Source organism: Octopus bimaculoides, chromosome 9 (genome assembly GCF_001194135.2).
Source record: "Octopus bimaculoides isolate UCB-OBI-ISO-001 chromosome 9, ASM119413v2, whole genome shotgun sequence".
Classification (NCBI taxonomy): domain Eukaryota; kingdom Metazoa; phylum Mollusca; class Cephalopoda; order Octopoda; family Octopodidae; genus Octopus; species Octopus bimaculoides.
This window is the reverse complement of record NC_068989.1, coordinates 67,835,248-67,848,549: the sequence shown is the minus strand read 5'-3', so window position 1 is coordinate 67,848,549 and position 13,302 is coordinate 67,835,248. Positions and strand designations below refer to the sequence as shown.

The window sequence follows — 13,302 nt, the reverse complement described above, 5'->3', positions numbered from 1 at the left end:
ATGAGTGGTAGAGTAGGCTTGTAGATGAGTGCGAAAAAAGAAAAGCACTAAACAGTCGATAGTCTCAATAGCTAAGGCTAATTACTATTGCAAGCATTGGACACTACGTCCTGAAAACATTATTTTCTCATGTCTCCTTACAATACGCATAACCCACTTTGCAGGTGAAGAAACTAGTTCATAAACTGCTCCAACTGTTCATATAAGGTTTCATTAACTATTCTATTCAGTGATTCGATTTCACTCTATATGATACATACTGTAACAAACCTCTTCGTTAGAAAAAAAAACACTAATCTTCATTCTTATGGGAAATTTTTTTAAAACATCAGAAGAAACAAGGAAATTATTTATTGAATTTAAAGATTGATCTCAAAAAATACTAAACTACGATTTGAATGTTTTTGTTTGTCTTGGAGGATAAAGGTAGGTAACAGCTTTATTTATATCATTAGTACAAACATGTTTAGTTATTTCTTGTTTTTCTTTTTCATTTTCCATTTAGAGCTTTAATTTGGTAGATAGAAGTAATCGAATTAATATTTAGAACTCTCTAAGGCGGTTCGGCTAACAGAATCGTTAGCACTCCGGACGAAATACTTAGCGGCATTTCGTCTGTTTTTACGTTCTGAGTTCGAATTCCACCAAGGTGGACTTTGCATTCTATCCTTTCGGGGCCGATAAAATAAGTACTAGTTGATTACTGGGGTCGATACAATCGACTTATCCCCTTCCCCGAAATTGCTGGTCATGTGCCAAAATTTGAAATCAGTATTTAGAATTTCCCTTTTAAAAGTCTGAGAAACGTACAGCAAATAATTTCATAACCACCAACAATGAAATCCCCCCACCCCTATATGGCCTTCGAAAAGACCATAAAAGCCACACGGATCATTTACTTGGGCTACATACCCGACTTGTTTGTGATGCCAATACATACCACACAAACACACACATGTATGTATATATGCCATTATTCAGTTTTATTTCAAGATTTCTTGCCAATAGAGAAAGAGCTGGATTCTAAGCTAGATCCCAAGGCTTCTTCATTGGAATTTCAACATCAACAGGGTATGTATGTATGAATGTATGTATATGTGCAGATTTTTATGTTTTTGTTTTATGCATATATTCTCATGCATATAGTAGCATATCTAGACATGGTCGTGTATACTTAATAAACTTCTGGAAAGTTTTACGGATTTTTACCAGTGAGGACTGGTTCTGCAGTCTTCGAATCAGCTTTCTTCTTTCTGGTTTTGAGGAGCCTAATTTGCCAAGATTGGTATTAAGCACTCTGTTACATATGCCAATACGCCAATAATTACAGGTATAAACATGAACTTGTAAACTGGATAGAGTAACTGCTAATTTCTCGTAGGTATTTTCTTTTTCGCTGATCTGTAGCTTTATGTTAACATCCGCTGGACAGCTGATTTCCACAATTGTACAGTTTCTCTTCTCTATTCCAAATCATCATTCAGGTCTATTATGTTTACATTTTATTGAGGTATTAACTGGGACATTTCACCAATACTTCTTTTTATTATGAGTGGCTATGGCTTCCACCATTCTGTGGGTTCTTATTTCTTTGTCGTAGGGGGTTATCCTTCCGACAGATATCTATACACAGTGTCCTAACTATATGTAACGTAATTTGTTACGTATAATAAATAAGATAACCAGACAACAGAAACAACAATGTAACGAACTAACAAATCTCTTTACGAACCAACAATCAATATTACTTGTGAAACAACCAGCCGACGCCTTCCGACTTTACTGCGAACTAACACAAACTTCACTCGAGTCCGAACTCATTCCGATCGTTACTATTTATACTTTACTCGGATCAAGGGGCATCGTAACTCTCATCACATCTCCCCTTTTGAGATTTCGACTACTGTGAGAAAGTGGAATTTCTATTATTTTTATCTTTCCAGCACCTCCCCCTCTTTCTCTTTTTTTTTTTCTAGCTGTTGTATCGTAATTGTTGCCCGAATTTTAAGGTAGTATTGTTCGTTGCACACAGCACTTTTTATTCTTGTACTAAGCACTCTTGGTTTTTTTTTCTTTTTGGAGGGTGGGGATGGGAGTGGAATTTAATATCTTTTTCGTTTTGGTAATTACGTCCAGATATTCAGTCTGTTTTCGTTTTCTGAAGCTAGTTCTACAGAGTTCAATATCTCTCGGTGCTGGAATTTCAAACATATCATACAAGATTTTCATTGGTACTACCCTTCGTTTTTCTGTATGTCTCATCTTTAACTGGTTAAGGTGTCTCTTATGTTTCGAACGTTGGCCTTTAATTAAATACCTGATCTTTTGATTATACTGCCATCCTCCCAACCTTCTTTATCATTTTTGTAATTTTTTAAATGAACTTTATCTCCTACTTCGAAATGTTTTGTAATATTTTTTGTATTTCTTTCAAATGTATTTTTTGTCTTTCCTTTATATGCATTTTTCCTGGTAATAATTTATGGAAGATCGATTTTATTTTACAGGCGAACATTAACTTTGCTGGTGACTTTCCTGAGTTAGTATTTGGATTTGGCGTTATTCTATATACTCTCAAAAATTTTGTTAGTGCCTTGTCATTATCTAGCTGGTTCCTAGCTTTTCTCAGAGCTCTTTTGAACATGTTGACAAATCTTTCGGCCTGCCTTCGGGTGGTAGGGTAGGAGGATGTACATTATGGTATGTATTTTGCATAAACTTCTTAATTCATATCCCATGAATTTTGTTCCATTATCTGAAACTAATGTGTCTGGAATACCGTATCGAGCAAATAACTCAAGTAGTAACTTAATTGTTGTCTTTGCTGTGGGTTTATTACATCTGCATACCTCTGGTCACTTTGTATAGCTATCCACAACGATTAAATAGTATGCGCTGGTCACTGGTCTTGGGTAGTCAACATGTATTCTGGACCATGGTCTCTCAGCCTTTGTACATAGATCTAGTTTGTCCAAGAGTACTTGCGAAAACATTTTTTTAGATTTTCTCTTTAACTCTTCAGACGAATTATTTTTAAAGGGACAACTATTTACGTTTTTACAATAGAGATTTAAGAAAGGTCCCATAAATCGAATAATTCTAACCAATCGGTACCAAACAGATCGGTTGTATTTTTCACTACGAAGACTTTTGCTTTGCATATTTTCCCTCGAAACGTGACATTAGCCCACATTTCGCCTATAAAATGGAATTTGTCGCCCGTCACACTACGAGCAGATTTCACTGTTTTTCTCAACATGTGTTTCCCTATTTTCCTCCATGTGTCCATATTTATTATTGAAATATTACTTCCAGTATCCAATTGAAATTTTATATGTATTCCATTTATTTTTACGTGTACGAATTTTTTTGAGAGTCGATTTTTGTTTCTGCTGAGAGCACTCTAGAGTTTTTAACATTTGACCTTCGTAATTTTTTTTTTCTGTAGTGTGAACTCTTGTCACTAATCCTTTTGCAACTGTAACATTTTTGATTTTTAAATGGACAGTCTTTTCTGAAATGTATAACCCCACATCCATAGCATGGATTAGAACATGGCGGTCTTTTTTGGTTGTACTTTTCCGGTCGGCATATCTGCATTTTTGAGGAATCCTTTTTTTTTAATTTTCTCGACATCGTGTTTCAAGTTTACCGTCTTTTGGCATCTTCTGCCAAGGACTGTAAGATTAGATCTTGGTTCGTTTGTTCCAGTTTAGAAAGAATCTTGCCTGAATTTCTGTGTCTTCGCTTGTTGTAAGGCCTTGTACGAAAATAAGATACTTAAACTTCGCTCATCTTGGCTGTCCTTCAACCTAATTGTGGCATCATTTCCACGCTGGGTTTCTATCGTACGGACCCATCCGGCAACGGTAATTCCCTCGCGTCCCAACGCACGTACTTTGCCCGAAATCTGCATCCTTCGTGTTTGGCTTTGAGGTGTCGATCCAAGGCCGATCTCGCTGTCACAACTTGGGATGCAGAGCCCAACCTCAACGCCTCTTCTAAGTCCTTAAGTAAATTACCCTTTATTCTAGTTTTATCTACACTTAGCTGGCGACTAAACCTAATTGAGTCAAAACGTGTGGCTCATTTTTGGGCTACCCATCACCTGTTATTCAACACGGTGCCAGTTAAAGCCCTCTGAACTAACCCCTTAATCCGGTTACGGTATGCCTCACAAGACAAAATGGCCTTGTTCAGCTTCCAATAGCCGGATCCCTATCTATGTACTCTATATGATATCTCCCTACACGTCACTAATTTGTGATCCGTGTAGGGGACCAAAAAGAACTGTGGATAACTAAAACTAGTCTTATCTCTAGTTCTTACCACTATTCTGTCTAGATAAGACTTTCGCGATCTGTCGCCATTAGTCCAGGTCGACACTGGGATGTTCGGGTGGTCCAGTCTGTAAAGATCTGCCAGCTGAAAACACTTAAGCAAATCGGTGAGGTGTATGTTTCCCCTCTTATCTGCCGAGCCAATGCTATCCTGGCGTGCGTCCAAAGTAGCGTTAAAGTCACCTAACACGATTAATGTCTTTGAGGTCACGAGAAAGTTCTCAAGGCGTCGATAGAAATCAGTTTGTTTACTAACAATACAAGGTAGATCTGACCTCAGGTTGTCGTAGATACGTGCCTATTTCCACTCTGAACTGAGAAAACACACATTTTTTTGTATTTCCCTTTTTCTTCTTTTTTTTAGTTCCTTTCTTTTTTCTGGTTGTTATTCCGTTTTCTTTTCCTCTTCTTCTGTTGTAGCAGAAGTGTCCTCATTTTTTGGGGTGTCACACTCTGCTTTTAGGTAGCTCTTTTTGCCACATTTAAAACACCGGGGATTTCGCCCCTCTACATGGATTGTTAAGATAGTTTCTTCCCCGATCATCATACAATCGAGGATCTCCTTTAAGTCCGCCGGAGTGACTTGAATTAATATGTGATGCCTTGCCCTAACCAATTTTGGGGGTCAGAGCGGGTCATTTGGAGAATGTTTAATTTTTCCTCTCTTTCGTAACAGATCGACTGGATTTTATTTTAGGTCAAAACCGGACACTTAGAGACAAACGAAAAGAAGTAAACAAAAATACTTTAAAATATTCATCCTCCACGCACTGTCATGCCGCCATTGTGCTAGCCACCTTCCACGCCATTCCGCCCTTAACAAGATCATAAAGCATGGTCTAAACGCCGCAGGCTTTCCTTCCCAGTTTGAGCCAGCGAGACTAGACACCATCTCCAGCGGCAACTTGATGTTGTCAGCTACCAGCCGAGGCTCTGCTGCACGTCAAGCTGAGAAAAATAAAGAACTGTCAAGGTATCGGTCGCTTTCTTACAGGTTTATGGTCGAGCCTGTGGCAGTTGAGACCTCCGCATTCTTGTCTCACGGACCATATCCCTGCTCACCGCTACAGGGGCGCCGATACTGTCCGCAAGTACGAGCCCTATGAGTCAGATTAGCTGTTCCTGTGCATCCCCCTCGCTGTCCTCCGGGGTAACGCTTTTTTCATTTTGTCTGCTGGTGCCATGAGAAATGTTTCTATTTTGTGAGAGGCAAGAATCTCCGTTAATCCGTTATGCACACTATGAGCTTAAAAGTTTCTTTGTGTGTATTTATAGTATATAATTATCTTTAATGATGTTATTTATTCTGGCCAAGAATACCTATTTTCTTCGGAAAATAGTTCTTAGTAGCCCTTGAAAGTCAATTTCTTAGATACACAAATTTCTGTACTAAAATCACAATTACATACTCGACTAATCACCTCCACCTTCGAAATACAAACAGGAAATACCTTAAATAACATCATCAGTCATTAAAGAAAATCAACTGACGTTATAAGGGAATCAGCCAACCGTGACGCTGAACGACTGTCAGAAGTAAACAAGTAAACAACATATTTGAAAAATAAATATTCCCACAAAGGTAGAAAATCAATAAACTAGAGTACTGAATTATTATTGGACAAAAACAATTGATCCAAATGATTGACAAGCAAGTGAAGTATGGCAGAACCAAAATGTGCCGAGAATATTTGACTGCCTGAGTTTCGTCTGTCGTTACGTTCTGAATTCAAATTCCGCCGAGGTCAACTTTGCCTTTCATCCTTTCGGGGTCGATAAATTAAGTACATGGATCGATCTAATTGACTGGACACCTCTCCAAAAATTCCGGGCCTTGTGTCTAGAGTAGAAAAGAATATTTGACTGCACGAGTGCCTCATTTGACAAACGGATGACATTCTCATGCAGTCAGTCAACCAGAAAGCTAGGCTAGAGGCAGATGAAAAGCAAAGGACGTTATTGAAAGAGTTCAAGTTCTCACAAGTAAAAGAAATTAAGAATATTTCTACTTCGTATAATGCGACAAAATTTGTGAGAAAACATTTTCTTATTTTTAAAGACTTCATCGAATCTAATTGCTAATATAATCCATTTCTTTGAAACTTATTGAAGTATCAAGCAATAATGCTATGAAATTTATCGAACATTTGAACATTTATCATAATTTATTACTTAGAAATTTATTGAGTACAGGAGAGAAAACACTTGAAAACACACTAACAACACGTTACACTCACATACTGCATTAACTTCCGTGTATTCTTCGAAAGCAGCCAAAACTACATTGAATGAAGACTATCTCCTGTCCCCTAAAAGAATATAAGTCTAAATTTGAGGTCAAAGGCTTTCCTAAATAGTGAGATTAGTGCTATTAATGTTCCTCTTAAACATTTGTAGGTCAACAGTTGCAGAGAAAACGTGAGTAGAGATGGAGTTACAGAGGGCCGACGTTCTTGGTAGGAAGGATTGTGGAGTAGGGGTTAAGGTAAGGCCTAAGAAGTTTGGACATAACAAGATTGATAAGAGAAAGAGAAATGAGTGGATCGGGAATGCTGCGATTGGGTAGGCAGGTGCTAAACCAGTTTCGAGGAGTAGAAGCCATTATATAATGGTAGAAATATCAGAGAGCAGAGACACCGAGGCGGTGGGTCAGAGACTTGAACATACCTATGAGTGACCTTATGTCAATCAGTCGGGTGACTCTTTTCTAGATGTAGTTGATGTCAGTACTGTAGCACCTTTCCAGATATAAAAGTACTGCCTAATTGCGGGTGTTACCTGAATTTTGTAGACTTACAGTAATTGTTAGGGGTGAAGTAAATTCTAACGAGGAAGAAAAGGGCCATCAGTTAGGATACTAACAATGGACTTTTGCTACGAGTGGTACTTAAATGATACCCAGATTCAACATTTGATTGATTAGAAGGGTTCTTGTTGACTATTGTCCACGATTAAGTAGGATGTGGTCTTATGGTGTTCTCTTATATGGGTAGAGTTTATGAAGAAGACGAACATCGTGTGTGTGGTTAGGGGGAAAATGTTTCTCTATGTAACGATATAATATGTATTATATTATACTATATTATATATTATTTATATTATATCATATACTTTTATATTATATTATACTGATGATATATTTCATTATATTAGATTATATAGTGTAATCTTACATTTCATTATACCATATAAACGTAGCACATAGTTGTTTTTGATATGTTACATAAATTTCTTCCTTCCTTGGATTAAAAATTCACATGAGATATCTTACTCTGTTTTCTTTAACAAACACACAAAAAACTTTTTACAGATCAATATTTTATCGAAAGAATGCATTACAATTCTGATGATTTTTGTTTTATTATTATTATAGAATCAAAGATGTTGCCCTTAATGAAAACTTGGATTCTGTTTTGTGTCATGGTATCGTCGCTGCAGTCATTTAGAACTGGTAATTATACTTTAGCCTCATTATTATGTCTTTTTACATCAGGTTCATATCATTAACATTGCACGGTCAATTTGTATCCAGAAATCTCGACTATGAGAGGGTACTCAAAAGAAGTCGAAATTTTGCAATAATATTTTATTCACTTAGTTTTACATGTTTACACTTTTATCGCCTTCAGATTATTCCCTATTTGAAGCAACGCATCGGTCCAGACGCGTTTTCCACTGTTCGAAGCAGTGTTGGAACTCTTGCAAAATGACGCCTTTTAACCTCTGTCGTTTTTTCTTCACCTCCTCCACATCTGCAAATTCCGTAGCACCAGTTTTCGTCAATAGTGATGAGCTTTTGATCTTCCGTAATCTTCCGTGATCTTCCGTGATCTTTTGACCTTCTGTGAGCAAGCGGAGCACAAATTTTCCTGCAACTCTTTTCATTCGCAATTCCTCGCTCAAAAGTCGTTGGTAAGAGCTCCAGAACACACCAGTCATATTAACAAGTTCGTCAATTGTTCGGAGACGATCCTCTAAAATCAGTTCATGAATTTTCGTGATGTTTTCATTCGTTCAAGAGCTCTACGGATGCACTGAACGAGGTTGGTCTTCAAGCAACAAGTGACCATTCTTAAATCTTAAAAAGCACTCGTAAACTTGTATTTTGCACATGACAGCATCATTGTAAACTGTTAGGAGCATGACAACTATTTCGGCCGCCGTTTTTTCCAGCAGAAAACACAAATTTAACGGAAGCAAGCTGTTCCTTCGTTTCAGCCGTCGCAAAAATCGACGAGCAGGGGAGAAGTACTGCAAAGCAAAGACGCACTACGTGGCAGTAGGTCTACACTCGACAACGCCGGTCAGCATATTGATGCCTGAGAGATGCATCAAGTGATTTCTCGTGGAGAAAGACTGAACTGCAACGGGTTTGTCCCACAGAGAACGTTTGCGGTTATTTGGGGGTACCCCGTACATCTTCGAAATCAAAGTGCAGTATCCAATCCTGATCAAGTATGGACGCCTCACAGAACTAGAAATACCACAAGCATACTTTTTTTCTTACTCAAATGGAATAGTTAATCGGCTGACAGGAAACAATGTTCTTTGATGGTATATCCTTCTATAACTCACCCACAAAAGAATATAATAACTCTATGCGAATATATAAACGAACACTATCTTTATTAGTTAGGGATGATTTAGGCCATCATTGTAACGCATCTAAAGAAAACGACGTATACCCGTCCATCATTGTTTAGACTTCAATATCTTTCGTCTTACAATCAAATATGTCTATCATTTTCTCAAGGAACATCTAGAATAGTTTCATAATACTACAACCTACTACTTTTCAACAAACATCCGGCAGATAAAACTATCGCAATGACGTGACTGAATATGGTGAAGTTTATTGTATCACTTGCATTGTTTTGTTCATGTGTTTGTTAGAAAACCCTTTGTTTTGCTTAAGGAAACATGGTAAAACTTTAAATTTAGGTTGTTCGTCCATGTAAAACTCTACTGTTAACATAAAATATATTCAGGTTAAATACAAAGAATCAATGAAAGAACGAATAAGTTATTAAACTTCATCTTCATTTTCCTTTTTAATAAAACACGTTATATTAGGCACTTTTTAATTGTGTAAATTACTGAAATTTAAATTGGATTTTTCTGGGAAGGTTCAAACAATTTTTTTTTTAATATTTTTTAACTAAAAATGTTTATTTTTAAAATACTTTATTTCATATTCTACATACTCAGTATATACATATATGTGGCAGACAATGAGTGTCAAAGGGAAATTTATATATAATAATTTTGTCCGCAATCTTAACGTAACATTTCAGTGAAATATTGTATCCCAAACATCCTCATTCGTAAATGAAATTGCTTACTTAACTCCAGAGTAAGTACTTTCAAGCGATTGAAGGAACTGTGCTCAATAAATCATAGATTTACAGCAGAACTAACTGTTTTACTGACTGAAGGTTTTTGTACATTTGTTACTATTTTTATTGCCTCTCTCTTTCTTCTTCTAGTCTCCCTGTCTTTACCCCTCATTATTCTTTGTGTAGCATATGTGAATTCAATAAATAAATTGAATAGATTCAGTACGCTTATAATTTCGTTTTTCCGTTCAAATTGCTTGAAAATCATTTTGCTTTGAATATTGTATGTGAAAAACGGATAGAGAAACACGTCTCATATTATAATATATGTTAATGAAATTCTTGTTATCACTCTAATGTCATACACGTTGTCCCACTTCACTGTTGTTTGAATTGATTGAAGGTAAATGACTAACCCTGATATAAGAACAGTATTTCATACAACTTTCTCTTTTTTGACTTGCTGAAACTGCATTACTATAATTAGAGATGAAGTATATTTTGGCACTCCAGAAAAGCCAAGTACACTTTAGACAATGCTCAGATATATCAAACATGCGTGATAAGATACAGTAAACATACCGTGCGCTGTTAAATATAAACATATTGCTGAATTTAAATGGAAAAGTAACCGAGTAATATGTTGCTTAATCTGCAGGAGACTAGAGAAGTTCTGAAGTTGAGGAAAGCATGTTTACAAATGTTTACACTACTTTAAAGATACTAAAGTTAAAAGATGAAAAGAATGCTAATGACAAAATTTGGTACAACGAAGGAGATAAGTCGATTATATCGACCCCCAGTACTCAAATGGCTATTATTTTATCGACCCCGAAATGATGAAAGGCAAAGTCGATCTTAACGTAATTTGAACAAGAACATAAAGCCGGGCGAAATGCCGCTAAGCATGTTGCCCGAAGTGCTAACGATTCTGCCAGCTCGCCGACTTTCCACAAGATATCATATCAAGGAGATTATGTTAAATTTATATGCATACCTTTATGTACAATCTACATAAAACCGATTTGCTGAGAAATTTACTCACCAATACATTGTCAGAACCTTACTAATACCTGTTTAATTGTAATTTTGTAATACCTTGAGATATTGCGAAAGAAATTCACCAGAAAATGGTCATTAGTATTTTCTATCTCCTAAGAAAGGAAGAAATATAACGTGAAAGTTTGTAAATCTTGAGTTGTTTTTCATGCTAGCTATTTTAGTAGGTTCCATATATGAACTAAGTTTGTTAGATACTGCTAGATAGATGTGGGGATAAAGAGATAGGAATGACTAGAAATAAATTATAGGATTAAGAGACTGGATGTAATAACCGAGTTCTCATCTAAATCAATAAATTTGATAGAGCATAGCGAATGAAGAATTTGATTATATTAATGGATAAGGAAATAAAATGTGGATTAATGTAGATACTGACAAATAAAGCGTGGATTAAATTTAGATTAAAGCAGACTGACAAATGGAGAATTTGAAGAGTTTTCGTTATGAGTGCAATAATGGTTGCTGAAATATTGATTTTAAATTTGGGCCGAATGCCAGCAAATTCAAAAGAGGAGGAATAGTCGATTACATCGACTTAGGTACTAAATTGGTACTTATTGGTTGCTTAAGTATTAACAAATGTGTTAGCTTTAGAAGCTTAAATTTACCTCATATTTTGGCAAGAGCAGAAGGAAACCAGTGAGAGGATCTTGAACATTTGATTGGAGTTTTATAATTGCAGTGTTTTGATAGTGTTGTTCAATATAGAAATTTTCTTTTATTTCTATGAGTAGTATAACGAGTTCCTTTTATTCCTGTTTAGGCATGGCAAACGCATCAGAAAATTCTCACCAATCCTATTTCGAGAAAAGGAAGACTGCACTGAAAAACACGGAAGTTACTTTCATAAAAAGACCGAAAAATTCAAAGATTCCCAAAGACTATTATGAAAATCCACAACCATACGAACATAACTTTTAAAAAATTATTAACGAACCAGACATTTGTTCTAATGAAGACAAAATACTTCTCCTATATGCTGTTCGAACTGTCTACCACAATTTTAATCGACGTCAAATACAAAGGGATAATATTCGCTATATTCCAAATGACATACGCTCCACACATACAATAGTTAAACAGGTTTTCCTAATGGGTACAACAAACAATTCTACAATACAATCCTTTGTTCAGAAGGAAAGTGATAAATACCGAGACATCATCCAAGAAGATTTTTTAGAGTCTTATGCAAATCTTTCACTGAAAGTAATAATGGCGTGGAAATGGAGCGTTGAATTCTGTAGCAACGCCGAATATGTCATTGTTATGAATGATGAGCTTTTCGTAGATCAATACAAATTGATGCATTATCTCCATTATCATATGACTCTTGATGGATATGACAACCGTTTTACAATATGTTTTCGTAAAGGTGGTGCAACAAACAGAGGCTTATTCATACTCAGAAACATAAGCATGTCAATGTTTTATAAAGGTGATAATTATCCGTATTTTTGTGACGGAGTTGGTTATGTGGCACATATTAATTTCATTAATAAACTGTACATTGCCTCTTTAAGCAATCATGTTTTTATGCCCGATGATGCTTGGAACGGACTACTAGCAGAAAAATTAAATACATCTTTACAAACAGAAAGTTATTTGTATGCATATTACAATGTAATAGAACGATTTTCTCACCCATTTTATCAATTTTCTCTACTTATGTTTGGTGTTACAGATCATAAACAGACTAACAATCATGCACTGCAAATATTAAAAAATATATCTAATACTGTGAAAATTCAAAGAACACAATACCGTTATAAAATATCTGAAACTTTCTTGATGGAAGATGTTCCAAGTAAAACAAATTACCTGCGTTTTGTTAGAAAAAGTGATACAGAAAATTTGGAATTATGCAAAAATAACTTGAACAGTCTGTTTAAAAATACATATGAATACGGAATTTGGAAAAGTTTGATTTTCTTCTGTGTTTCTTTCATTTTGTTTATAAGATATAAATTGTTTGTAAAAGTTAAAATAAGATCAGGAATAGAAACACTTCTAGGTAAGTCTAGAGCACAGCTTTTATGTAAAAATAAAATTATATGTGTTGTTGTTGGTATATGTTTAATTATATATGTGGTCTTCATTGCAAGATGATTCAAGACCACACATAGCTGGTTGTTTCTTTTTAACTGGCTTAACTAAATAAGAAAGCCTGCATGTTAGAAACGGCACGCTCCTTAAATAGTGACAACGAAAAAGCTATTTAACTGCACAAGCATGGAAAAATTGTCTATATATGAATCAATGTATGACTACGAGTAGGCTACGGTGTGTATTTACGTAAGTGCGTCTGCGTGCGTCAAATCCGTAACATTAGTTAACGTTACATGTTGAAACAGCAAGAAGATTGAATTTCATATGTAAATGTAATAAAATATCATCTTTATTTCAATATCAATTTTATGTCATTAAGAACTTATAATTGAATATCAAACATCTTTCTCCCCAATTATTCGACATACACACACTAACACCACTCATACACGCAGTGAAATACCTATGTATGCGTGTGTGTGTGTGTGTGTGTGTGTGTGTGTGTGTGTGTGTGTGTG

General features: G+C 35.7%; 1 protein-coding gene across 4 annotated transcripts; it reads left to right on the top strand.

The window, feature by feature from the left end:
• The first annotated feature begins 6 nt into the window (after positions 1-6).
• On the top strand, positions 7-13,148 carry LOC106868048 (beta-1,3-galactosyltransferase 2-like). 4 transcript variants are annotated; one of them, XM_052970733.1, is made up of 3 exons: positions 7-426; positions 7,714-7,791; positions 11,502-13,148. In XM_052970733.1, the coding sequence occupies exon 3, from the start codon at positions 11,831-11,833 to the stop codon at positions 12,842-12,844; it is 1,014 nt and encodes a 337-aa protein (XP_052826693.1). In that variant the 5' UTR covers positions 7-426; positions 7,714-7,791; positions 11,502-11,830; the 3' UTR covers positions 12,845-13,148. The 4 variants fall into 4 exon arrangements, with proteins under 4 accessions (XP_052826693.1, XP_014768644.1, XP_052826694.1 ...); XM_014913158.2 differs by having other exon boundaries at positions 11,502-11,832; XM_052970734.1 differs by lacking the exon at positions 7-426 and adding an exon at positions 554-1,071.
• The last annotated feature ends 154 nt before the right edge of the window (positions 13,149-13,302 follow it).

Excerpts from the sequence above, each read along its gene's own strand:
- LOC106868048 (XM_052970733.1), top strand. The coding sequence starts at position 11,831 with ATGGGTACAACAAACAATTCTACAATACAATCCTTTGTTCAGAAGGAA.